Source organism: Porites lutea, chromosome 9, assembly GCF_958299795.1.
Source record: "Porites lutea chromosome 9, jaPorLute2.1, whole genome shotgun sequence".
In the NCBI taxonomy this organism is placed as follows: Eukaryota; Metazoa; Cnidaria; class Anthozoa; order Scleractinia; family Poritidae; genus Porites; species Porites lutea.
Window position 1 is genome coordinate 4,230,480 of NC_133209.1, and position 27,851 is coordinate 4,258,330.

Below are 27,851 nucleotides of genomic sequence, written 5' to 3' on the forward strand. Positions count from 1 at the left end.
TATCGTTTTCGTTATCGTTATCGTTATCATTGTCATTGTCATTGTCATTATTATTATTATTGTCATTATTATTATTATTATTATTATTATTATTATTATTATTATTATTATTATTATTATTATTATTATTATTATTATTATTGTTATCATTATTCAGGTTGGTCATCTCTTCAGTGCTAATTGCGTCGTGAACGTTGTTCAGGAATACAGAATCGCAAAACCAGCCAGATCACACACTTTATCTTTTTTCTTTTCTTCACAGTAAATCAAGATAATGATAATTTTACTGACTTCTCGCGCTCTACGTGAGCTCCTTCCGTAACACGCGTGACACCAAAAAGTCACGCGTGTATCGCCGTGACCTTGAGAACGCGAGTACACTCTCCTAATTTGGGCATAAGTTCCGCTGAAAGTTTTTGTTGCGTCTGCCGCAGGCACCTCTTGTCGTGACGAAAAACTCAATCGTTTGTCAGTTGCGAACCACACATACTTCTCATACGTTCTTCAAGGCAAGTGAGCGCAAATCAGATGGAAATCTGCTTATCGAGAACACGGTGAAGTCTGTCTTCTCACGTGCGGTTGAGTTTCGGCGCCAAGGGAGGTGAAATGAACCTTCGAAATTGATGCTGTATATATTGGACGAACGCAGTCACGTCTCTAATCTTCTAATTCGTTCTCGATTTCCCTAATAGCAGTCTTGGCTATGTGGTTCAGTGATAAGTGATTGATCAAATCGCGGAGAGTTTTCTTTTATCAATCCTTCGTTTAATTTTGGAACCGTTTTAATGTTTGGTGCGTCTGGCGTTAGGGCTTGCTGCCGATTTCACCACTGATTTCACATGTTGGATTGAATTGCGAGTGAGCATTGGGCGGTGAGACACAAGACTCCCAAGTGATTAAAACAAGATGTACTCGTTCAACGCCGAAATGAATCATTCTCCAAATTTAAGCCCTGCTTCGAGCGAATCATCCATAGGTTCGCCTTCATCGACTGCGAGTCCATCTCGCTCAGTCAGCGTTGGTGAAAGACCAATGACCATGGCCGAACTGCAACAAGAAAATGCTCGTTTGAGGAAAGAAGTCGAAGCAAAAGAAACGAAACTGAACTCAAGCATGAGAAGTATCAAAATGTTTTGGAGCCCAGAACTTAAAAAAGAAAGAGCAGCGAGAAAAGCCGAAGAGGAGAAATGTGCGAGATTAAGGGAGCAGTTTAAAGATTCACAGGTAAAATTATACATTAGGTGTGTTTAATAAGCGGCTTATGTTGTGGTATACCCGTTTTATTCGATCTATAAATTATATACGATGAAATAGGATGGTGTAATTAACGGACTCTGCGTTCGCCTTTTCATGTCATACGGAAGTCGTGATCGATCCGTGAAATGAATAATTTTAAATACTAACTTCACATATGATTTAAGCGTCCTCATTTATCATCGCTTGTTTTTTTTTTAGTTATATTGCGTCTCAAAGTTGATTGATTAAATTTAGTGGTACTCATTTTCATGCTCAGTAAATAATGCGGACAACATCATGAAAAAAAGTGCCGAAATGACTTGAGATTACCTCACAGTTCGGTTTGAAAGGAAACAATGCAAAGTTGTTGTTTCTATATCTTTAGACAGCTGTGAGTATGAAACCATGTCTTTTTCTTTTGTCCACGTCCGCATAATGATATTGTCTTGAAACAATGGGGGCTTTAAAATGTCACTTGTAGTTTATTTTTCTTAGATGTCTCTCAATTGTCTACATTACGTTGGAGGTTTGAAAATTATGGGTTTGACCATAGCCTTGAAGAGGTTCTTTAAAATATTTAGAGCTTTGTTGTTTTTCCGTGCAATATCATGCAAAGCTCATTTTGAAAAAAGAAATTAAAAAAAAATAAATAAATAATAATAACAACAGTGATGATAAAAAAACACCATTATTGTTTTAAATTATTAAAAGGATACCATTCATTTAAATTAAGGGACTGTAAATAAGTAACGTTTCTGTATTTGTGGCTTTAATCAGTGCCTAAACAGCAGTTTTCAGCATGCGCAGATGGTATTTAATTGTGTGAAACAAAAATGTGAAATTCCCCTTTTGTAAAGACATAATTTATGTTTCTAAACATTTTATGGGATTCTCTGTAGCAATTTTTACTTGTATTAATTTACTATTATTTAGTAGCCACATACTCCTGGTCAGAAACAACAAATTTTAATTTGATCCAGTTGCAAAGCTGGTAATTGAGTTTTGTGTTTCTTGAATTTTGATTAACTGCTCATCCTAAGGAAATTTGCAAATGCATGTGAAAGTGGTTTTGGAATCAGTGTGACTCATAAACAAAGATTTGATTTGAACATGATTTTTTTAGACCTTTTTTTTGTGGAACTGAGTTTTTGTATTTTGACTCAATTATTCTCTGCCTTTTTTTTAGATAAAGATGTTGGCTTAATAATTATTTCATAATATGTGCAATTTAAATTGGCCATTTCCCTGAACAGACAAAATATAAGCAAGGCTATATGCATGCTGTCACTTTGTCAGTCATTTCTAAGGCTGTTGACTGGTGGGTTAGTAAAAAGTGTCATTTAGCGAGGACAAAGATGTTGCTGTTGGTTCGACTTAAATTTTTGTGATACTTAATTTGGAACTTACAGCAGATATAGAGTCTGGAAAAAAATTATCATATTTAATCTTTTTCCTTCAAGGGGCCACTCTTAGATACATTAGAACGTAACAAGGATTGTTAATGTATCAGTATTTTCCCAACTGTGAAAGAGATTCTACCTACCATACAGTATTTTTACCTAGTACTATGAGTAAAAAAACTTTACCAAACGTGATAAATGCTGCCATGATGTCGCGTTACATGATGGTGAGTAGGGGTGTCACACTCCATAAACTGTGGTTTACAAAATTATTGAGCATACAACTTTCTGTATTTTTTTTATAAATTGTTTTGTATTTTATGTTTTTTGTTATGATACATCTATACATGACAAAAGTCAGGAGAAATCAGTGGTATTTTAAATTCGTGTTTGGATTGAGTAGGTGCTGACTGCTTTTAATTTTCATGTTTTTATCGACTTAACACAGTTAAATGGCTTTTATTTATCAGGAATGTGTGTAGTGTCCTGCTTATTACATGATTGTATATGTCAGAAAAGGTTACTGATCCTACATTTCTCATAATAATAACCTGCAGTCACTTTCCTTCTCCTTTCAGCAAAGAAATGAAACTGTAAGGGAACTTCAAGAACAGTTGCGGAGACATAAAGATGCAAGTGATCATATTTCTTCTGGCCATCCATCACCAGCATCTTCAACCATTTCTGTCCATTCTCAGGATGGTCTTCAACGTGAGCTTGATTCTTTAAGAAGTGAGAAAGATCGGCAAGAGAATGAAGCGTTCATACTTCAAAGATCTCTTGAAGAATTAAGCTCTAGGCTGGAAGTACAGCAGCAAAGTATTCAAGCTAAGGATGAAACTATTGCACAGCTTATGGGGATGATTCAGAACAGCAAAGGAGTTGAATCAAAGCAGCTTGAACTGCACAAAGAACAGCATAGTACTGATAAAAAGAAGCTCTCTGAGGCACTCAATCAGCTTGCAAAATTGAGGGAAGTTATTGACGAACGTGACAAAACAATAGCATCATTAAAAGAGGTAAAATGTTCTTTATTTTACTAGTCATCATTGAATTAATAATACTAATAGCAATCTTTATTGAGGATACCAACGTCACAGGTTACTGGTTTACACAAGGGTCCTCAAAAAAAAAACAACAACAACTCTCGACAAAGACTAAAATAAAGTAAAAAATAAAACAATAATGTAAAAAATAAAAGAAAGAGAAATTAAAAATGTAGATAAACATGAGGTAAAAAAATTAATGTAAATATAGTCATTAAGAATCATAATATGGCTTTAGACAGGTGACATTTAAAAGCAGTCAGTGACTCTGCTTCCCTTAGGGTAGTGTCTAAACTGTTCCAGAAATTAGAACTAAAATTAACTGATGACCCGAGTGGCCCCAGCATCTTGTAGCTCTGGATTTGTGATTTTCATTTCTTTCCATATACAGGGTGTAAACAAAGTCAGTTTTACAGCCTGCCATTTGGGCAATCTGTAGCTGGCATGCACTAGCCCTCAAGTCATTCCAACTAGCCCCCAAACCTTTTTTGATTAGCAGGATTGATTACAATCCTTCTGTAACTTGAATTTCCCCAAAAAACAGCACTTGCCTATTGGGCAAGTTAAGAACAAAAATCAGTAGCCCGATAGCCAAATCCACTAGCTCCGGGCTATTGGACACAACTTTCTTTGCATGCTGATATATGATACCGTATTTATTCGAATAAGCGCCCAACCTCAAATTAGCACCCACCTCGAATAAGCGCCCATCCTAAAGGCAGAAAAAGTTAATAAGCGCCCAGCCTCGAATAAGCGCCCACCCCCTCCTCCTCCCAATCAAACTCAAATAAGAGCTCACCCCCACCCCACCCACTTAAGTGAATAAGTTCCAATAAGAGACTTCCCCGAGGACGGAGTTTTCTTCAGAGTATTTTACAGAAACCTTGCTTTGTTACTTCTTCGCGCTTTGTTTTTAGCATTTATTGTTTTGTTGCAAAATATACATACTTCACTTGCTGAAAATGGTGAAAATTTAATAAGCGCCCAGCCTCGAATAAGCGCCCACTCTCAAGGTCCAAAAATTTAATAAGCGCCCAGGGCGGTTAATCGAATAAATACGGTAACCATGAAAATCACTGTTGAATAAAACTGGGATTGAGCAGCAAAATGATTGAATTTGCATCTTTCTGCAGCCAAACCTACCTTGTAATGTGATATTATTCCAACCCTCCTTGAGCCTCAATATTAATATACAATTTCCCCAGACTGATCTTCATATATTTCCTCGATTCTTTACTCTACTTTTCTTCCTCTTCTATTCAGGAAATTGGCCATATAAGAATCAACAATGTCAGCGACGAACTGAAGCAGTCTGCAAATCTTCTGTCTAAGGTAAACCCATTAATTCACTTGTAATGGGGAAATGGCCAAAGCTGAATATTAGTACCACACCACACACTCCCCACCCTCAAAAGCCTCTCTTCTAGCTCCACCCATGTCACTCGGCTGGACATTGTATGTTGATGAAGCAGTTTCTTTGATGCCAATAAATTTATTGGTGACAGTACTTCAGGGTTGAAAACATAGTTTTTGGAGCACTTGCTGTCTGGGTGAGTGACCTTCAGATTTCACTCAGATTTGTTAAAAATGGCAACCGGAGAACATCGCCAACATTTCGTGATGCTACCAGCGGTTTCCATGCCAAATGACATCTGAGAAACGAGCACAGAAATTCCATACTGATGACGCATCACTACTCAGATTTGATAGTGCTTCTGATTGGTTGTGCCGCGTGTGAAATTTGATTCAACCAATCAGAAGAACTACCCAGATAATCAGGAAAAGAAAAGATAGGCTCCAAAATGATATTTAATATTCTCTCATGTGAATGTGTATTAGCCTCTCAAACCTTTTACTGAAAACATGAAAGATCGTCTCCCATCTGTGTTTTTTTTGTCCAAAACACTGCCTTGCTGGTAGAGTGATGTGACATGTCCGCACTTCCAAGTGTTAGTTACCTGTGAACTGCTAATGATGCTATTAACAAGATCACTGAAAGGTTTTGCTATGGATGATGAACACACCTTTTAAGGAGAATATTAAGCCCAACCAAGCCAATTGATGTGAGTTAAAACTGCTCTCGGAGGAATAAAATCACATGGGCTTTGTTGGGCTTAACATTCTCCAGCACTGCCTTCACAATTTATTATGGTGTCGAATTGGCTTAAAAGTGAATGTCCTTGTCCCCACAATCATGGGTACATGTGATTGTTCCTTGAATGCGGTATTCTTGTTTACGATCAGGCCCCGTGTGATATTACTAAAGGTACCAATATTCATTAAATATTTGTGCTACATTATTTTGATCCCTAATAACTCCTAAATGTTCCTCCTTGAGAGTAATTACCTCATCCTGCGTGCATAGAAGGCCAGCGCAATGAACTCCAGAATTCTCTTGGGCTTCCTGCATGCAAGCTGCACAGTCTTTGGAAGTATTCTGTGATGCATGGATTTGTGGCACATGCAAGCTATGACAGGGCTCCTAATTCTCCTATATGCTTCCCAGCTGACAGCTGCTTTTGTTTTGTAGTATTTCATTTCAATAACATTGCAGATCAGTTTTACTTATAAATCAGGTTTCTTAGTTTGTTTATATTTTTTATTTTATTTTATTTTTTGTTTGTTTCTTTTTTCTTGTCAATTTTTCGCCTGTGCTCTACTATCTGAATGCCTGGAACATGCTATTGTTAGCTCTAAAGGACTTCTTGAAATATCTATTTCATTAGGATAGCCATATTGTTGAGCTGGAGGCACAGATAAAACAGCTTGAAAGAGAGGTTTGTAAACATAAAAATGCAAAATAATGTCCTACCTAGTGTATTAAATTTTGCAATACTTCCAGAAATATTGTAAATAAGTAATATTTTAGTCTTGAAGAGGAATGTTCCTTACATTTTTGTGTTCTCTTTGCGGAAGTTACAAAATTGTGATACTTACGGTATTTGTATTGCTTTATTTAGCAGTTAATGAATGAGGCTGAGTAGAAAATGAAGAATTAATCAGATCAGATGGAGGAGGGTGTTATCGGCTGAGGTGGATAACGCCCTCCGAGATCTGCTTAATTCTTCATATCCTACGAAAGCCGAATTCATTAATTGCTTAATTATTCATTGAAAGTAATTCCTAGTTTAAAAACATAGCTAATTGATGCATTGATGGTAAGTTCATCTTCGACAGTGTATGTTTAGGTTTGTCCAGCTCCACAAATATTGTCCAAATAGCAGATGTCACCTTCCAAGTTGTCTTCTTGCTGTTTTTGCTATGTTTTTAGCTATTATTTTGCCTAGTTCCAGTTGCAGTTATCTCACTCTTGAAATGATTGTAGTGTCCGCCATATTCGTTTTCACAACCAAAACAACTCAACCTCGTCGCCAGTTGTTCTTGGTAACGGTGCCTTAACCTGTAGTGGGCTGCATTTTTGAAGTCATTTCCTCGATAAACACAAAATTCTTCCAAATTTGGTCATCAGTAACTGGTTATGATGAATCATGCGTCTACTTTTAGCCAATCAGAATTAGGAAAATATTTTGAATGAATAATAATTCCTTTTAACATGTGTTTGCCTGTTTCTAGAACAAGCAGCACTCAGTGTACATGTTTGCACAAATTCAGCTTTTTATGTCAAGTGTTTCTCATAATTTACATGAAAAAGTATGGCAGCACAAAAATTGTGTAGGTTTTTTTTTTGGCAAGATTTCTTCTAAATTTCAAGAACTGGGTACAAATAAGAATAATTTTTCACATTTTTTTGTTATCTTGTTACATGTTCTTTTTATTCGTAACCTTTTTGACATAACATGCAATATTGGGCATTACATCACCTTAAAACAATATTTCACTCTCCACTCTTGCAACAAAGGCCAAAAACATTAACTTTTTCTTAACCAAGTGTGTGATTCTAATAATCCTTTTTTTGAGGGGTTGCTGTATTGGTAAGTCGAACAATGTGTAGACAAGTGATATTTTTTCACAAACTAGTACAACTGGATGATGCAGTTGTGATGGTGGGAATATTATTTTTGTATGCTTGGAAAGTACGGTTAAGTCAGTGAAAAGCACGCTTTTGGCATCTGCACATCTGTCACATGGATATTTGTGGTTGTTGCTTGTGCAGGGCTATCATTAAGGTTCTAGAAAGCTGGCCTTTTAGGTAAAGTAACTGGTCATAAATTGAACAAGTCTTCCCAACGGTTTTTCTGTTTCACTCATTTTCAAACTGACATTAGCTGGCTGATTTTGCTGTCATAGTCAGCTATAAAATCCAGTGGTCAGCCACAGCTGTTCTTATGACGTCCCTGTTAAAATGTCCCCGTTGACGAAATGTGAGGCAATTGAATGTATCTTAGCCAGATAAAAAATATTCCATATTTATATCTGTTTTTATGGTAAACAATGAATGGTTACTAGTCCACTGGTCCTTTCGATTCAAAGTCGTTTCGATACAAATTTATTTAGTCGAGTTGTAAATAGTTTCACGTACTTGTCTCTAAGAACGAAGAATATTCACCCAAAAGGCCAAAATGTTTTTCTTGTTCACGCGCAAACTATACTTGAAGTGATCGAAATTTTAGTGCAGTTTCACTACTTGAGTTCGTATCGGAACAACTTGTATCGAATTACCCAATGAATACAAAAGGTGCCAGAGAGTGAAAATTACATTGTTCAGTAAAACCATTTTTCCGATATTTTCATTCTGGTTTCAATATCATCAGTAATAAATGTGCTCATTTTTCTGTCAGATTGACAGTCTTAAAAAAGCTGCATCGGATGACAAGAAACGACAAGAGGAGAAGAGACAAACAGAGGTCTTTGAGAGTCACTCAAAATTCATGAAGTCCAAGGTAAGTGGGTACTTAGCTTGTAAGCTTTAAGATGTAGTGTGTTACATTTCCATGGTACAATATCATGTGAATGAAAATAAAAAAACATAGCGCTGTGATATTGTTTTAAGTACAAGGTTGGGTATGAGTGCATAAAGTAGATCTGACTGTTTATTGACTGTTAGTTTTGTTCTCAACAAGAATGTATGTGCAACATGCGTCAGTTTCTCAACAACTTGCATACTCAACTTATTTACATAACACTTCAGCCATGACAGTGTACCTACAGTCGTTTCGCCAACGTCCTGTTCGCTATTAACGCTTTCAGTCGTTTCGCCAACGTGTTGGGTCAGTTCCCTAACTTCTTTCGCCTTATATCCTTAGGCTTAAAAGAACAACGTACAATGTAAATACACATGTGTATCGAACGTTTTCGTGTCATGACTAAAAGAACGAGTTATACACATGTATAGCGCTCGTTTCTTTTCGTACGCGAAACGACTTAAGACATTGGCGAACGGAAAGTTAGCGAAACGACGCTTAAGTGAAGCAACTGGTCACCCCAACACTCACGTGTTCGGCACATCCACTCATACTTGTGGACTAATTAAATTTTGTCACGCCTGGCATAAGAATCTGAGCTAGAAAAAAAAGTTAAAATGAATGATATTGTACTCTCCCTGAAATATCTGATTTTTGTTGTAATCATCTTTAATGTGAACTTCAGAAATTTTTGTACGTTTTTGAGTATAATCGGTTCCCCAATGAAAATCGTTGCACTCTCAACCAAAAATATCACATCAGTCTTTGACTCAAGATGAGAGGGAGCATAACCAACTATCAACGGCAGCGAAAACATTACAGATACAATAATTGTTTGGTAAATTTCCAAATTCCAACTCGCTCAATATGTCAAAATGTCTGGAGCTGAATTCTTAGGGACCGCATCCAAGTTTAGAAAAAGAAAGAAAAATTTGTTGCGGTGTGTTAAACATCCTCGGAAAATTGTTGCTCTATAGAAGTTCACACCGTAGTCGTACATTGATGGAAGTTTTTGTAATGTATCTGATCATAGTCATAACCACACTGCACCAGACTATAAGCTCGGTTTTTCGAGCCTTGAATATTCCATTTGTTTAGTGTTGCACTTAGATTAAACAGCGTTTTTGTTGTAATTTTTTTTTGCTGAGCGTGTTAATCTAACTGTTTAATTCCATGTCTTGTTTCAGGTTGAATCTCTTAAAGTAGATCTTGGGAAGAAAGCAGCTGCGCTAACAGCGGCCGAAACCAAACTTGAGACACTGAAAGCACATCAGTCAAACCAACAAGAACATATTGCTGTCCTTCAAACATCTGTATCGACTAAAGAACACCACATCAAGAACTTACAGGGAGAGGTGAGAAGCTTAAAGAGGTGTTAAGTTTTGTTCATTTCCAATTTTGTTTGTTTTGCAAAAAATCTGTCAATAGGAAGCCATTTCTGGTGCGAACTATTTTTTTCACAACGTTTGGAGGCCTACAATTTTTTGTCAAGCGCCGGAAAAATCCTTTGTCCTTTGTTCCTTGACAGCTACCCTCCGTCAGGTCATCTTATTTCGCGAAAGTGACCATCTGTAGTTTTTTCGGGTGTCTTAAGCGTGAACAAAGGTGAACAAATTTTCAGTTTCTCGCAAACGCCAAATTCTATTTTTTTTTTGTTACAGTGCGAACAGACTACTGCGGTTTTGTTGATAGAATCACAGCCTGCTGATAGTAGTAAAAGCGATGTGCGAGCATTTGTGAATCACATTTCCCTACAGGTTGACAGTTGAGATAACTTGAAAAATGTTGGGCTGCTTTTTTTCTTTTCAGTTTATCTGAATGCAATCCACTTAAATTTCTTTTTTCTCATGCGTGCCCTATTTTGGCTTTTCTGTAGTTTCGTTTGTGATAGTTAGTAGTTCAGTGTAAGTAGTGGAATTGCCCAAGATTGTGCGATTTTGTCCCCAAGATAATGTTGAAACAGTCGTTGATTGCATTGCCATTTTTTCGTAAGATCATCAAGATCGAACGTTTTCCGCTACAGGCGGCCGTCTTGGTTTTCACATGTACCCTCCCCCCCCCCTCCCTCAAGTGTTGACACTCGTCCAAGATGGCCGCCCGTAAACGCAAGAGCTTGATCTCGAAAATCGTACGGAAAAATAGGGGACTGTTAACAGTCTACATTGTTTACTCTCATTTTTGTTACAGCTGGAGTCGTTGCGTTCCCGGCTTGATGACAGGGAGGAACAGTTAAAACAGAAAGAGAAAAAATTGATCTCTGTCTCCTCAGAACATTCGGAGAATTCTTATGCCGTGGAGAATCTACAGAGCGTTCTCAACACCAAGGAAAGACAAGTCACGAGTCTTAAGAAAAAGGTTTGTTCAATGTACAGTGCGTTCTTCAAGTTCTTTTCACAAAATGTGTAAAAGTGAGTTATTTCTTTATATTTTCACTCAGCTATAGACAGGGTGCGTACGCATATTAAAAACCTTTGAATATTTAGTGTACTTTTATGAGGCCTTGAAAGTCCTTGAATTTTAATTGAGGAACTTTTTGAAACGTCCAAACGCCTTTGTCAAATACCAGTTTGAAGCCAACAGAATAACACTGAAGAAATGAAAGTCAGGTATGGACAGTTTGTGATGCAAAAGGCTGAGGTCTGGAATCGTAGCTTGCGTAGCAGGCGCTTGGAAAAAGTGGGCACAAGAAAAAACGGGCGCGCGAGAAGGAGACATTCCCTCACTCCTAGCGTGTCTCCCTAGCGCGCCCGTTCTCTCTTTCGCCCGCTTTCCAAGCGCCTGCTACACAGGCTACCAGAATCGTTGCCAGTGCCTTTGCATCGTTTTTCATACATGCACATTGTAGACGATACTGATTGTGCATGACGAGATATTTTCATAGTTTATTTGGAGCCTGTGTTAAAAGTAATTTATTAGGTCCTTGAAAGTAAAAATGTGGTCCTTAAAAGTCCTTGAAAAGTCCTTGAATTTTACGTCTGAAAACTGAAGTGTACGAACCCTGTATAGATAGTGTTTGTCACTCAAGTTTGAGTGCTTAATTTACTTTCTCACGAAGTCTTACTGAACTGTAGATAGGATGCGTGCGTGCATCATATTATTAATGCCAATTGTGCGTCCTTAATAGCCATGGAACTTTAGAAATAGGCCATCTTACAGTTGTGTGCTCAGTGCCCTGGCCTTTGAATAGAAGCGAGGCTGGTGATGACCTTGTTTTGTTACAAACCTGCCTGCTTTTCATGTACAAATCGTGGTATTATCATGCTAACAAGCCCGTGAACATGATCATTTACATATGAAAAACAACAAGGTTTGTAACAAAGCAAGGTCACCGCCAGCCTCGCTTCAATTTAAAGGCTAGGGCACTGAGCACACAACTGTAAAATGGCCTATTACTTGTAGATGGCAAAGTCACAGCTTCGTGTCAAACAAATATGTCTCCCAAGCAGTATATCAGACGTTAGAAACAACAAAAATGAACAATGAAAAAACTGTTAGGCTTACAAGTTTTCAATGAACACAGTTGCATTCCGTTTCAATCTTCTTCAAGTTTGTCCATCCGTTTCTCCTTTTGCAGTTGTTGTGGTATTTATATCTTCTTTTTTATGTTCTAAGCAGTTATTTTTATGTTTCAGTGAGTTTGGTGGTGTTTCCTAATGTTCGAATTTTGAGAAATTTCGTGACGCACCCCCTTTTAGGCTCGATTACCAGGCGCTGTTCGGGAAATGAGCCCGCGATCCTCCCCTTTAAGGGCTGAGAGAACTCTTATCCCGCCTAGCCTCATTCTGCTCGTTGTAATTGTTCTTTTTTAGTGCGAGTCTCTTGAGAGGGATCTACTTGAGAAAGACTCGTCAATTTCATCCATGAAGACTAATCTAGCATCGCTCAAAGCCGAACATGCCGGCTCGTCCAGTACTATATCCCATCTGGAGGCAACAATACGCGACAAGGACAAACATATAGAGATTCTTCAGGGCCAAAGGCAGCGAAGCGGTGAAGAGACTGATGAGGAACTTGGCCGGGTAAAACGAGCTCATGAGAAGCTTGAAGGGCGACTGGCATCTCTCAGAGAACAGCTTTCGGACAAAGAGGTACAAGAGTATATGTTGCATCTGTACGTGGTGGTGTTGAAGAAGCACAGTGATCGTGTTACCGTATAGTTCGACCGGACCCCCCGGGGGGTATATTCCCTTATATGGCCTTTACGGGGATGTGCCGCTAGACAGTATAATTTTCGTCCCCTTTATCCGAAAGAGGGTATATAATTTTTTGCAAGTCTGTCCTAAACCGTGTACATGTCCTTTGTCCTAAACAGGGTAATAAAATCGAGGTTTTTGTTCTAAACAGGGTCAGGGTTTCAAACCGTCATCGTTAACCTCTAGCCAAATATTGGTCGAGTACCCCTCCCCCCCCCCTTGGGACCGGACCTGACCGCGTGTCTTTGCGTTCTGTCCACGCAGTGGTGCGCCGGCGAAATACTTCTAAGGTCAGGATAAACCTACAAGTGATCTCATTTTGCCACAGGTCAGGAAAAAGTCAGGGAATTTCACCTCTAGTCAGGGAAAATTTAAATCTTTGAAAGAAGTCAGGGAAAAGTGAAATTTTAAGAGTGCACATACTCCAATTAATTTTTCTACCCTAACATGATTTCCTTTGTTTTCTAGGAGGACATTGCTAGTTTAGAGAAACAGGTTTCATCACTTAAATCGTCTTTACAAGACAGAACCGCCAAATTGACGACTTCTCAAGAAACTGTGAAGCGGCTTGAGCAGCAACTAGAAGAGGTTTGTGTTACATTATTGTTTTGTAGAGACACGAGTGAAATATATTCAAAATCTGCTTGGCAAGCGTAACTAAGCAAAACAAAAAAAGAGGCTTTGTTTGAATGGTTTCAGTTGTCCACTGACTACCGTCTCAAAAGTTAAAACTGCGTGCAAAACAAATAGTATTATGTGAAAGTATTGCTGAAGAGGTTTCGTTTGAATGGTCACACATCATAGGGTTGCATCCACAGACTCAAAAGTTAGAACCACATACAAAACAAATAGCGCCATGTGAAAGAACTGTTGAAGAGGTTTCATTTGAATGGTCACATCATAGGATTTCATCCATAGGCTCTATAGTTTGAACTGCGCGCAAGACAAATAGCACGAAGCCGAGTGAAAGTACAGCGGAAGAGGTTTCGCTGAATAATCGAGAGTTGCTGTTACAGGTCTTGATAACCTGACTCTGGCATTGAAAGCATATAGGGTAGTTTTTGCCGACCGGAGCAAGGATAATTTTTGGCGTCCATTTTGTTTTTAGGGCGGAGGCAAGGATGAACATGTTGTAGCTGAACTCAGTAGCAAAAGACTTGAGTTATCTAAGCTGGAAAAAGATTCTCGGAAGCAGCAAACGGAGCTTAGGAGTAAGGACAAAGAGATAAAAAGACTGCAAGAAGAACTGAAGGAACAGGGCTGGAAAGTCAATCAACTCACTGATGACTGTGAGGTGAAGGATCACAAAATCGAAGATCTGGAAAAGTGAGTTAAACGCCTCAAGACATTGGTAGACTTTCTAAAAGACCTTTGTTATTTTCTTGGTTGGTTATTTTAAAGGAATTTTTCATACCTGTTTGGCACGAAGTTTACCTGTAGAAAATTCCAAATTTGACGTCAGACAATTGACCAATAGGAGAGCTAGTGACATTTGACACCACTCCCGACACAGCGTATGTCAATTTTTTTCTCCCTGCGTGAATTTACAGTATGATTCAAATCCAGGCAAAACAAGTCGACCTCATTAAGGTGATGTTACACGAGACGATTCGCAACAACGATTTTCAGCGCAACACAGTGTTGCAGCATTGTTGCGACATTGTTTTGAATGTTTACAGCATTGTTCCAGCACTGCAACTCTGTGTTGCGCTAAAAATCGTCGTTGCATGTGAATCGTCCCGTGGAACATCACCTTTAGGGAGCTCTAGTAATCACGACGGCGACGACGACGACAACGAGAACGTCAAAAAAGCAATGGGTTTGTTAAGCAAACGTGCTTAAGTCCCCTATAAGCAATTGGTCGTCGGACAATGTCATACGAAAATTAACCGCATGTCTGTCGAAATCCTACCTGCCCCTCAGACATGATGGCTGAACACAGCAAATACTTAAGACTATCATTCTGAAGCTGAAGATTTGTTTAGAAATCAATTGAAAGAAATTAAATGGCTTTTTTTATACATGCCCATCAAATTTTCTGGTTTGTCCGCCTTTTTTAGGCTTAGTCTACTCTCTTAACATACATCTCTTTATGAGACGGACACCTAGACTTGGTCTCTGATTTTCTATTACTCTTTTTATTCGACTCTCCAGCGTTTAATACCATCAACTGACGTGGTACAACGCACTTTGACTCTGAAGACGACTACCGCGCAGGTTGTCAAAACGTCAGTCACTGTCAACAACAGTCCTATACAGGACTACGGTCACCCGGACGAACATAAAATGACTCCTGGGTTCAAACATTTTACAGTTTTTTATGCTTTCTATAAGACGGACACTTCTGTGAGATGGACACTTACCGCCAGTCTTAAAGGTGTGCGTATTGCAGAGAGTTGACTGTAGCATCATTAGTACCACTGTCACGTCACCTATATTGTACCCTTTGTCATCTTTTGTTTTGTGCTTCTGTTAAACACATACCCATCATGTTTCTTTTGTAGGCAGCTCAGAGAACAGAGCAAGAAGCTTGTTGGCGTTAAAAGAAATCAGCAGCTTGAAAGAGAAAAGCAAGCACAACTTCTGAATGAAGTCAAAAAGCAAGAAGATCAGAAAGACGAGACTGCGGACTTCTACCAGGTGAAGTACAGTCACCCGTTTACAGTTGTTGTTTTAAGGTGACTCGACCCAGTTTTTTTTTGGGGGGTACCATCCTACTTTGAAGCTCTCTGGTATCCCCACCTTTACTTTTATCGTAAGTCTAACACATAGAATGGATAACATATAGATCAATCTACAATATAACATAAAATTTTTGGCGATCGGAGTAAATGTCACGTGGTTATAAGGCCACGCCCCTTTGAAGTCTGAGTCGAAAATCTGCTGTTGCCGGCATTTTTTGGTGAAAATCTCCCGGCTACACATAGTGCGCATTAGTGCCTTGCGCTGAACAGAGTTTCACCAAAATCGCAAAGACCAATTCGAGAAATTCAGCGGTTTCCAAATTTAGGTCATAATTTATGCGAAAATGATAAGCAAACTTTACACGGATTATATCTAGTAAACTATGAGATTCATCTCTGCATTTTGGGCATCCTTATAACAGATGGGTCCTTGCAAGTCAGCAAAACAATTTAGGGCCTTGTAAATGCGCGCGATTTCGAGCAAAGCAAACATTTAGAAATTATAGTTTTCGCTATTTGTTGACGTTTGTCAGCGTTTAAGAGTCAATCTCACGAAAAAAGCATTTTCTTAAAAATTCGTAGTTTTTTTCCTTCATTTTTTTTCAGGGCCACAATTGATTACCTAACAACCCGGACTCTGAATTTCATGGTCATTGAAAACTGTGACATTATCTTCTATAATCCCAAACTTGAGTAAACATTGAAGATTTTAGCGTTTTGGCTGAGTTTGTGCTTTGGGAGTTGTCTATTGTTTCTAGTCTGTCATTATACAGCATTCTTGTTCCGCACGCGTGCAATGACCGCGCTTGGCTGACTTCCGAATATGATAATTTTGGTACAGTGAGACAGGCCATCGCGTGATACATAGAGTTTTAACTCACAATTTTTAATCAATTCTCGTGCTTCTTGTGCCTTTGCAAAAAAATCAAGAAGTGCTACACACTAAATCTACTTACTATTAAAAAAATATCATAATTAAACCAACTCGTGACGGGAATCCCTTCTATTTTCTTATACTAAATTATCATATCTCGGTGAGCATTCGGAAGTCAGCCAAGCGTGGTCATTGCACGCGCGCTGAACAAGAATGCTGTATAATGACAGACTAGAAACAATAGACAACTCCCAAAGCACAAACTCAGCCAAAACGCTAAAAATCTTCAATGTTTACTCAAGTTTGGGCTTATAGAAGGTAATGTCACAGTTTTTCAATGACCATGAAATTCAGAGTCCGGGTAGTTAGTTAATCAGTTGTGGCCCTGAAAAAATTTGAAGGAAAAAAAACTACGAATTTTTAAGAAAATGCTTTTTTCGTGAGATTGACTCTTAAACGCCGACAAACGTCAACAAATAGCGAAAACTATAATTTCTATATGTTTGCTTTGCTCGAAATCGCGCGCATTTACAAGGCCCTAAATTGTTTTGCTGACTTGCAAGGACCCATCTGTTATAAGGATGCCCAAAATACAGAGATGAATCTCATAGTTTATTAGATATAATCCGTGTAAAGTTTGCTTATCATTTTCGCATAAATTATGACCTAAATTTGGAAACCGCTGAATTTCTCGAATTGGGTCTTTGCGATTTTGGTGAAACTCTGTTCAGCGCAAGGCACTAATGCGCACTATGTGTAGCCGAGAGATTTTCACCAAAAAATGCCGGCAACAGCAGATTTTCGACTCAGACTTCAAAGGGGCGTGGCATTATAACCACGTGACATTTACTCCGATCGCCAAAAATTTTATGTTATATTGTAGATTGATCTATATGTTATCCATTCTATGTGTTAGACTTACAATAAAAGTAAAGGTGGGGATACCAGAGAGCTTCAAAGTAGGATGGTACCCTCTAAAAAAAACTGGGTCGAGTCACCTTAAGGCCACATGTTCATTGAGCGACAAGGGCACCGCGCATGTCCATAGCCTGCGTGTGCTTTCTTAATTCAAGGTCTCCTTTTCAGCGCTTTTTGCACAAACTAAGTCTCCTATCTTGGAAAGACCGTATAAGTCTTTGAATCTTCGGTTGGAAATAGTGCGCGAACCCTGATCTAACTTACGAATCTGTGGAAAAAACCCATAATAGGGCCATTTATACAAGGGAAAATAAGACGCGTCCTAAAACAAGACGCAAACTTTCCCGTATAAACGGCACATTAAGACGCGACTTGGCTAAGACGCGTCTTATCGAAGAACAGGTGTTAAGGGCTGTTCTTAGATAAGACGCGTCTTAGCTAAATTTTCGAAGAAATGTGCTGTTCATACGGGATGGTTTGCGTCTTTTTTAGGACGCGTCTTATTTTCCCTCGCATAAATGGCCCTAATGTGACCATACAAATGAAGCATCCTGGGCGGTGCTACGCACTGCAGTGGAACCTCTATTGAGGGGACACCCTCAGGACCAAGGAAAGTGTCCCTCGAGTAGAGGTGTCCTCTGAATGCCCCTGAATAGAGGTTCCGTTGATAGAGGCGTCCGAAAGGAGACGTTCTAGGCTATTTATTTTCATGTTTTTCGAAATGATATGTGGCATACTTTGAGGCATCTTCCAACTGTGCTAAGTGTAACCACTAGCCAGACACACTATATATTTGTCTAAGGCCGACCCCGTACGACTAACGCGTGCCGTCTGTGAAGACGAACGTTGATTGTTTTGCTACATTTATTTAACAGAAAGAACTTCAGAAGAAAGACGAGAGAATTGCTGTTTTAGAGGAGGCCCTGACTGAGAGTGTATCAATCGCCGCTGAACGTGAAGAGCTGCTGGCTCAGCAAGCACACAACGCCGAAACTGCGACACATCGTGTAGAGGAAATGGAGGCCGAGGTGGAAAGGGTTCGAATAGAGACCTCTGTCACCAACACTAAGAACGCGTCCTTGGTTCTGGCGCTGAACGAAAACGACATTATCTTGTCCTATTATAAGTCAGAGCGCCATGGAATGGTGGAACAGTTACTAGAAATGAGGTATTACAGGCTAGCTAAGAAACCTAGGGCCGAGTATTTAATATTGAGCAAAAAACGTTAAGACAACAAACTTGACCGGATAAAGCTGAAAAAAAGTAAAACTCTAGGTCGTTTAGAAGTCTGAAAAAGATAGGGCATTGTCAGAGAATGTATTTATTTGTTCAGTGATGGTAGCCCTGTTAAAATGGGCGTGAGAGAGCATGGGTAAGGAGAAAGTCCGTGAAGTGATTGTGTTGCTATTACCTTCTTTTTATTGCTGTGAACTTTCTTTTAAGCGTTGCTCTTCACTTATATGCCCAACGTTTTGTCATCATTACTGACACAATCGATAGAATGCTGTCATTTTTCGGCATAATGTCCTTCGCCATTTCAAGGGCGTTCAAATCTGAATATTGTCATTGGTATCTGTCTACCATCTTCGCCCTCTTTTCCCCTTGCGATTTAAAATCGTTTTCCGAGACTTCCGAACTGCTATTCCGGCCTCATCTCTCAAAAAAGCGAAATTTCAAAGAGCTTTAAAATGTCGTCAGACGGCGCGCCATTTCCGACCCAGTCCCCTTATGCCATATATAACCATTTTTTACTTTCTGTTTGCTGTTGCATTTCAGGCAAAATGCGTTGCTCGCCACGATATCTGAGAAAGACGCTAACATCGCCCTCCTCGAATTATCGCCTACAGTGGGCAGTGACGTTGAAGTGCGAAAGTTCAAAGCAGAAAAGGACAAACTTGTCAACGAGCTTAAAGAACAGGTAAATGTCGTTGCACTATTGCCATGGCTACGTGTGAGCCGGAGACTGGGCCAGAGATGTGGCGAATTGCACTATGGGACTGTCTGGAGAGGATTTTGACCCAGTCTTTTCGCAGCGTTCTCCAAAACAATCCCATGGTGCAATTCGTTTCAGGACCGACCCGGTCACACGCCGAACCATTACTTCAAACTGGCCAACCACAGGTTCATCTCGTCACGGCATCGTTTTTGTTGTTCTTCGACCTCCATTCACAAGGGCTGTTTGGATCGATTTAGATTTCTGGGAAACTGTCCTCCTACCGCTCCCCTAAGGTAACGTCTTTCCCTAGGTGAGAAGTAAGTGTTGGTTTAGGGGAGGGGTAGGTGGGCAGTTTCCCAGAAACCTTAATTTGTCCAGCCGGTTAGCTCTCTGCATCACTCCAGGTGACATGATTTTGTTGAAGACAACGGTTGAATTTGTGATTTAACAATAACGTTTTATTTGCGGCCACCTCATATGTCCCCCAGATAATGCCTTTCGTGGATACAACGTTTTCAACGATATCGAAAAGAACGAATAAAACCGAAGAAAAAAAATCGGAGGTAAAGGTCCCAGAGAAGATCTTGTTGACCCATCTCAGGGGTGTTCTGCGTCAGTTTAAGCTTGGGAAAACGATAATGAATAAAAAGAAGGCTTAACGGCAGGGAAAGATGCTTTTGGTTCGGTTACTGATAACGCATTTTTGGTGTATAAGCAGCGCAACCTAAAAATTTCTGAAGCATGAATGATTTGTTTTCAACTTTCCGTTCCTCGATTCACACGCGTCATTTTCGTGACACTAATAGTTGCATTTTTCTTGCAGACGCAACAGCGAATGACTTTACTGTCAAACGAAGATAATAAAGAAATTTCGCTCTCGACCGAACTATCGCAGGCCTCCACCGAGAAGGTAACCTTGTTAATCCACGTGGATAGAACTTAAAACCTCTAATTTCATTGGTTCTACGTGACGAATTCACAATTTCACATTACCCATAATACACCTTGTTTACCCCCCCCCCCCCCCCCCTCGGACAACTTCCCAAAATTTTTAGTTGTCTTATATTTTCTGCAAAGCGGCCACCCTTTATATAACGGTCACCTTGCCATTTCTTAAGGGTGACCGTTGTACACGGGTGTGACTGTTAGTAATCCTGCCCTAGGCGTTCAGATAGTGGAAACGGCGCAGAAAGGGGTCAGCTGGAAAGAAAAAACAACAGCAAGGGGTGTAGGGAGGGTGAGAAGGCGAAAGAACGTGTTCTCTCATAGCTCCCTACCGTTTTTATTCTCCCTCTCCGAGTTACGTTTACGCCCTTCGCACTATCGGAACGACTTGAACAGACTATGTTAACTCGTGTCCCCAGGTGGGGCTGGTGGGATTATTTAAAATTTGAAGTACATTGTACAGCAAGAGTCTTTGGACGATTACTGTTATGTCAAATTGCTTTCACTCTAACGAGGCCTCCGTTGTTAGAAACTGGAAGCTTTCAATGAATGTCGGATTGTTTGTTTAAGATGTTAGTTGCGGCGCGCCAGGCATAACTTGCTGAGACGTGAGATTATTGGTTACGGTTTATCATCTGCGAAGGCAGCTTAGGATTACGTTATTTTTAAGGTTATGTTTTGTCCAAGCACATGATCCAACAAATAAACAACAAAACAGACAAGAACACAAGGCAAGAATTAAGCTTTGACGTTATCTTCCCGTTGCAATCGTGGCTAAGCTCCTTCCTCTCCTCAGTCGCAAAAGCGATCAATATCGTACCAAGAGCAGAGACTAATTATAATTATAAAAGAACGAAATTTCCATAGTGCGAAAAATCCCTTAGTCTCGTAAAAAATGTCCTAGAATGATTAATTTTAGCAATTACGATGGATTCAACTGAATTTAGGACACAAGGAATAGCTTAAAAAGCGTCAACCTCATAACTGAAAAGTTTGATTAGTTTTCTTTTACAAACGTAGCCGCACAATTTAACGTTGTTCTTAATTTTTTGTTAATGGCTCCTTCGACGCGCTCCGACGTAATTGCCCACTGCGCAGGCAAGATGATTTAAAATGTGCTTTTTATATGAAAAAGTTCACTTTAAATTTTGAACATCGACTGTCAGTAAGAATTTGGTTGACAAATCCCATCCGTTTAATAGTACCACTGGGAAGCATAAAAACAACTCCCCTAAAAAGGACTACTTCAAAGGTCACGCTTTTAGAGACTAAAATCCGAAAAAAAAAATGTCGTTAATGCAGTTTCGGTGGGTATTTGGCACTTTGAACCTGTGCATTTGCTTGTCAGAAAGGGCCTTAATTGTCACCAGCAAATCTTGGCTACTTCCCATCCATCAAGAGTCCATGCGTTTTTTACAAGAGAGGAAAATCCCGAGCCGCCAATGATCATGTTAACGCCGATGCGTGCGTATTGAAAGATGTGCATAACCTCACAGATAGTCGATTGTCTTCTAAGACGTCGTTTAGATTATCTTATAAGACCTCGCTTTAATTTCTAGTGGCCTCTACGTAATGACGCTGTGTGTGGGAAAGCTAAGTAATTAATAGCCCAGAGCACGCTATTTCGAAGTGAAGCGAAACTCTACCTGACAAAACGTTCCTCACAAAATTCCTCTACACTTTTTGACGGTGGTGGGAGAGTGGTGAGAACTTAAAATAATTAACTGGATGGATGAAAGGACTTCGATTTTTGTGTATGTGATTGGAAATCAAATTGTAATCTGTCAAAGGTGAATGCTTTTTTTTTATGTCTTTCGAGTTCGTTATTAGATTAGATTTTAATAAAGAAAAATTAAAAAAGAGTGGACTAAAAATAGAAAGGCTATCGGCTTTAGATATTATGGTTATCGAGAATGCAATTAACGCAATTAGCGTCTCTATTTGCGCCCAGTTTTTGACAAAAGGCCTTTGACGTTGACAAGAGGTTCTTATATATTTAGGTCTAACGTAATAACTTTCGTGCGGCTTTTTACTTCCTGTAACTTTGTTTGGTTTTTCACACGAATCATCGGAAATAGAGACGGCTTTGTTTCCCCATACTAGCGCCGGCTAAGTGAAAAACCGTTCTCAGGTAGACCCTTCAAGTCTAATAGTGACCGACATCAATTTTCTGCTAACAATGTTAATACACAAAGAAAAGGTGATGAGAACTAAGATAGTGATCAAAGGGATAATGCTTTGATCTTTAACAAATTCTCTTAACTAATTTTTAAAGGAAATGTATGGAGATCAATTTGGAGAATTTGTAAATGGATATTGGGGCTTTAAGGGTTAAACCAGTACACAATTAGCTTGTCTCCTACGAACTTAAGGTTACAAATTGTGAGTGAAGTGCTGCGAGTTGGCACATCATAACTTGTGAATTGATTTTAAAGTGGCATACCAGCATTCTTATAATTTCTTCAAACAGTAAATCTGTTAATCAGTTCTATGCGATTTGCTTCTCATTAACCATGACAATACAACACAACAACACTCACAGGTTGTCTGTGAATTATGCCTCAGAATATAAACCAAACAGTCACTTCAAACAATGAATCTACTGAATAAAAACTACAACCATTTACATGGGCATTCCGGAATCGTGTTTACCATTTGCACAAATCCGTTCCTATTACCAAAAAACAGCCGCGAAAATATGAAGCTGGTCTAAAACTGGTACCAAAGATGAGTTTTAACAAACTTATGGTTTTCGAATTTTCGCTTGGAACATTTCGTCCGGAAAAACAGGACTACCTTTTCAGATTTTCCGTTGCTGCAGTAAATTTTCTGCTGAAACAAATCAAAAAGTCGTATGCCATTTAAGGTGATATCACACGGGACGATTCGCAACGACGATTTTTAACACAACACAGCCTTTCAATGTTGAAACAATGTTGTAACCATTGGAGACGATGTCGCAACAATGTTGCAACGCTGTGTTGCGCTAAAAATCGTCTTTGCCAATCGTACCAACGTTGCTTGCATGTGAAAGGCCGCAATCTGGCAATTCAACCACAAGCTCAAATCAAAACTGAAATAATTCTTCATAACAAGAAGTTTCATGTTGAAAGTTTATGGTCCCTTCACTTATTTTTTCATTTCTTTTCCTTCAGATTCTGGAAGCCGTCTCTCTAATAGAAGAAAGTATGGAAAAGCTACAATTGTACGGAAAAGAATTAGTTGACATTTGTGAAAAACATTTCCCAGATATAAAGAGAAGGATTCCCAAGATCAAGCGTCGACATCCAAATAACACAGAAAAACTAAAGAGTGCTAGTCAAAAAGAGGTGGGTTAGTTTTGTTTGTCGTTTTGCCGACTTCAAAAGGGGAAAATGAAGATTTCCCTTCTCCACCCCGCCCTCCCCCCTCCATGCAATGCTGTGCCGCTGTTCGAACTACCATTTGGAAACGACAAATAACCTCATTGTTCTTCAAAGTTGCCCCATTTAGGGACAGTGTTTCAACAATTTTGTCGCCAGTTGTAACCTAAGTCTTAAAGTGAGGATTTATGGCCTATTCCTTACTCCAATAGCAGTGGAAAGTACTAGTTTTGGGTGCTTTCTAGCCTCCCACGCAGACTTTCTAAGGGGTTCGTCGTGCGTTCCTGCCCCCAGTTCGTGGAGCAGGGACGTGTGACGAACCCCTAGGAGACTAGCTGCTTTCCGGAATGTTTGGAGGAGGAATGGGGCTTACCGGAAGTGGACAACACAGGGAAGGCTGATTAAGGTTCTCAGCAACTTACAGTGTCTCTCGCCGTCCGGCAACGCTCGTCGCTTTTTTCTTCGACCCAGCTGCCAACGGCTCAAAGCACAACCACAGTTGCAGTGTTCAGGCCTTTAAAGTAGCTACTTAAATTGGTAGCGCTTGAATGCTATCGAATTGTTAAATGCAAGTTTCGAAAACAATACTACCAAGTAATTTTGGTTCTGGAGGAGATTCTAGGAAACAAACCACCCACCCACCCATCCCCCCCTTTAAACCAAGTTAACACTATCTTCTCACCACGCTGGCAAATCGCCCTTACAGGTTGAATTTTCTTCATCAACCTTAAAAGCCCCAATATCCTCATACAAATTCTCCAAACTGATGTCTCATTAGTTGACAGAATGTAATAAAAGATCAATGCATTTTCCTTACAGTGATTATTTTATTGATTCTCCTAACCTTTTCTCGTGGTTATGAATTGGTATTGTTGGGAGATAATTGATGATGATCACTCCACGCAAAAAGGAGAGTGTTGTTGATATTATTCGTGAGCTTCAAAAATTGGCCCGATTATTTCTGGTGTCAATCTATTTTCATCCTTGCCATCTATACCAACAAACGACAGGAAACATTTTCAGTTCCTAAGTATAGAGTGCTTTGACATGACGTTACGGCGGCCATATTGGTGTCTCAAAATAATGAAACGGCGGCCATGTTGGTGTCCCAAACCAGTCCTATGGGAGTTGAACTCTTTTCTTATGCAAACGCTTTCTTTTGTTCCAATAAATTTGCATCGATGCTGGCCGCGTGAGTGAAAACACTCTATAGTCTTTTTATCAAAACCTGACAGTTATTTTTGGAATTTAATTGATGCGAAAACACGTTTTAGCGGTTTAACCCTTCAAGTGCCAGTGGTGACAAACAACAATTTTCTCCTAACAATATCCATACATTGTCAATAGATAAAGTTATGAGAATTAATAAAATGATCACCATAGAGAAAATGCTTTGATCTTTTATCAAATTCTCTCAACTAATTGCTAAAGGAGATGTATGGAGACGAGTTTGGAGAATTTGTATGTGGATATTGGGGCTTAAAGGGTTAAAAGATAGCAGATAGGGTGGCACTGGTTAAAACATCAACTGCTCACTTAATGTGTTTTGTAGCTTTTGGTATTGTGTAAGTCGTATTTAAAAACAGTGGAATACTGATATGAAAATATATGATGTTTTAAATAGTCATGTTTGTTTTAAATACAAACAATCGGTATAAATCAGAACCCAAGAAATATTTTCACTTCTTTCCAGAATCAAAAATTTTGTTATTAGTGATTGCTATTTCCGTTTCAGCGAAGTACTTCATAAGCTCTACTTATTTCCATCGCTTGCTGTCCTTAAGAGCATATTTGTCAGATGATCTGTACAATTAGATATTTTAAAACATTCCTTAATCAAATTAAATTCCAATTGATATTTCATAAATTCATCTTGTACCCGCAATCCTTTGAAAATTTCAGTGACTAGACAAATCCCTGTGTGAAATTGAGTCACCATGAAGCTATGTTTATTCTATAGTTCTGTTAACGTGTCTGACGTCATAACCAAGCTATTGACCACTCCAGAAATACCATAACATACCATAATGCTCTTTGTTTGTCACCCCAAAATGTTGCATAAGCTTTGTCTTCAGTTTCTCTTGGGAGTTTAAATGGCCCCAAGAGAAACTGAAAACAATGCTTATGCAAAATTTTTGGGTGACAAACAAAGAGCATTATGATATGTTATGGTATTTTCTTGAGTGGTCAATTGTAGATCTTTGCCCTCTCTAAAAGGTCATTATCGCACTAAGTAACATGCCACGAGGATTTGTCCCTGGTCAGTTAAAGGGCCTTCGGCCTCATTTCATTCGAATCAATTAAGCAGTTTTATAGTTGTTCTGTTTTCTTTCAGTGGGCTAGACGCAAGGAATAAAGAAACATCTATTAAGCCATTTTGTTTTTGTTTTTATTGTTTTTTACAGCTGTTATCCGTGTTACAGACTTTGGAAAAGGACATGCACTTGTTACAGGACGACGTTCACAAAATGCTGGAGTTAGTCGAGGACGTTAGCGAATCGTGACGGTATTTAATACCAAGAGAGTTCCGATCTTCTTAGCTTAAACAAAAAAAACTGATGTCCATAGACAAGTGCCTAATCTTTGCACTCAAAAGTGCCGACGAACTTAAAAAAAAAACAAATGAAAGGCAGTTATTTGACATTGATTTTTTCGTTAAGTACTTGAGAACAAACAGGGTCGAAAACTGTCCATTAGTTAGTAGCGAACCTAATGTCGCATCAATCATTGGAGTGAAAACCATCCCTCATTGCATGTGCATGTGCATGCTAGAGAATGCGTGCTTGATAAACGTGAGAAAGTGGGCAACAGTTATTGGATTTGGGAACCAACAGATGCACTTTCTTGCCTCTCTGAGTCCTTTCTTTAATCCTCTCGATACCACTGATAATTTTGAAGGAGCGCATTGGTTTAAAACCTTCGATCAAAAGAAAATACGAGATGAGATTTTAACGTAACTCCCATAGTGCTGTAAGCTTTTGATAGAGAGGTGATTCTTGCCAATAACGGTCTTTCTGCTTCGCACCAAATTGGTGGTAGCGTAGCCATCACGTCTTCATGTCTTGGTTGAATGAAGCTTAACGTTTGCTTCGAAAATAATTAAGATTAGGTTAAAAACACCTGGATAATGTTCTTTTTAACAGTTGGACAAGGAAATACTTGATTACGACCGGTTGGCGGGCGACGTTTCTATTTTTGATTTTCTGGAAACCGATTCCGAAGACTTGATAAAAGACCGCGGTATTCAACCTTTTCATGTTGCCCATAATACACCTCATTATACTCCCCCCGCCTCCCCCACCCAGTTTTGCACAAGCATTGTCTTCAATTTCTCTACGGACGACTGTAAATACCCAAGAAAAATTGGAAAAAATGGTTATGCAAAGATTTGTCTTTGGGGGAGGGGGAGGGGTGGTGGTTAAATAGGTCTATTATGGGTAATGTGAAAATGGTAAACTATCACCCAAGTCATCACTTTGTTTTAACAAACAGAGATTTATTTTGGGCTAGACAAAGCCATTTAGGGCTGCAACTCTTTCATCATTAACCTTAACTTCCGTATGACTTGGACTTCGCGTCCATTGTTCTATTATACTTTGTAGTAGGACGTGCCCATAGTCTCTACTCTTGTGACTCTTAAACAGCAATGTGTTGACGAAGACTTAGTGTTAGCTTTCTCGATCTAATTTGTTTTGCTTGTAACGCGAAACCTTTCTTTTTTTGTTCTTTAAATCAGGCAAGACCTTTGTGCTTCCTTAAACCTTCAAACGTGCCTTTTCTCACTGATGCACGGGAAAATGTGTTTTGGATACAACAGCTTTTTAAAAATACCTCACGTTAAGGTCGAAAATTCCAAGGTTTCAAGTACTTTCCCTTGGTTAAGTCACCGCTGCACTAATTGGTACTCTTGATAACCCTTAGAGGGATTCTTGTCGCGATGGTGACCAATCAAATCAAGTGTTGCCAGATTGTCAATTTAGTCTTTAAGTTATTTTTGATTGGCTCTCGCGAAGAAAGAGAAAAACATTCTGGGAATGAACGTCAAAGAAACTTTCAAGTTATTTTAACTGAAATAAGTCGCCATTGACCCTGTGTGAAAGGTAGGTTAACGAAGAGATTCAGTACGGCTTAAAAGAAAAACATTTTTATAGTTTTGGAAGCTTATTCTAGATTGAAAAGTATAATATAATATATTTTGTAATATAAGTATTTCTGAAATTTATATATTCTCTCGGCTTTGTTAGTACGGAGCCTTTACTCTGATTACACTGTCCTTATAAGAGTCTAGGAAGACTTCTACACCTGGGAGGGGTTTTTAAAGACTTTTTAGTTTGAGTTCATTAATCTAATAAAGATCATTCTTTTTAATCTTGGTCTTTCTGATATTTGATCACC

At 39.1% G+C, this 27,851-nt stretch overlaps 1 protein-coding gene across 1 annotated transcript; it reads left to right on the forward strand.

Moving 5' to 3' along the window:
* The first annotated feature begins 431 nt into the window (after positions 1 to 431).
* LOC140948710 (ERC protein 2-like) lies at positions 432 to 27,824 on the forward strand. Its single transcript, XM_073397973.1, has 16 exons — positions 432 to 1,224; positions 3,215 to 3,655; positions 4,946 to 5,014; positions 6,409 to 6,459; positions 8,422 to 8,523; positions 9,732 to 9,899; positions 10,732 to 10,899; positions 12,354 to 12,632; positions 13,206 to 13,325; positions 13,846 to 14,063; positions 15,242 to 15,377; positions 18,089 to 18,381; positions 18,990 to 19,131; positions 19,973 to 20,059; positions 23,250 to 23,423; positions 25,862 to 27,824. The coding sequence occupies exons 1-16, from the start codon at positions 907 to 909 to the stop codon at positions 25,958 to 25,960; spliced, it is 2,865 nt and encodes a 954-aa protein (XP_073254074.1). The 5' UTR covers positions 432 to 906; the 3' UTR covers positions 25,961 to 27,824.
* Positions 27,825 to 27,851: the final 27 nt, after the last annotated feature.

Coding starts and splice junctions, on each gene's coding strand:
- LOC140948710 (XM_073397973.1), top strand. CDS start 907: ATGTACTCGTTCAACGCCGAAATGAATCATTCTCCAAATTTAAGCCCT. Junction 9,900..10,731: donor TCAAGAACTTACAGGGAGAG/GTGAGAAGCTTA, acceptor TTTTTGTTACAG/CTGGAGTCGTTGCGTTCCCG. Junction 10,900..12,353: donor TCACGAGTCTTAAGAAAAAG/GTTTGTTCAATG, acceptor GTTCTTTTTTAG/TGCGAGTCTCTTGAGAGGGA.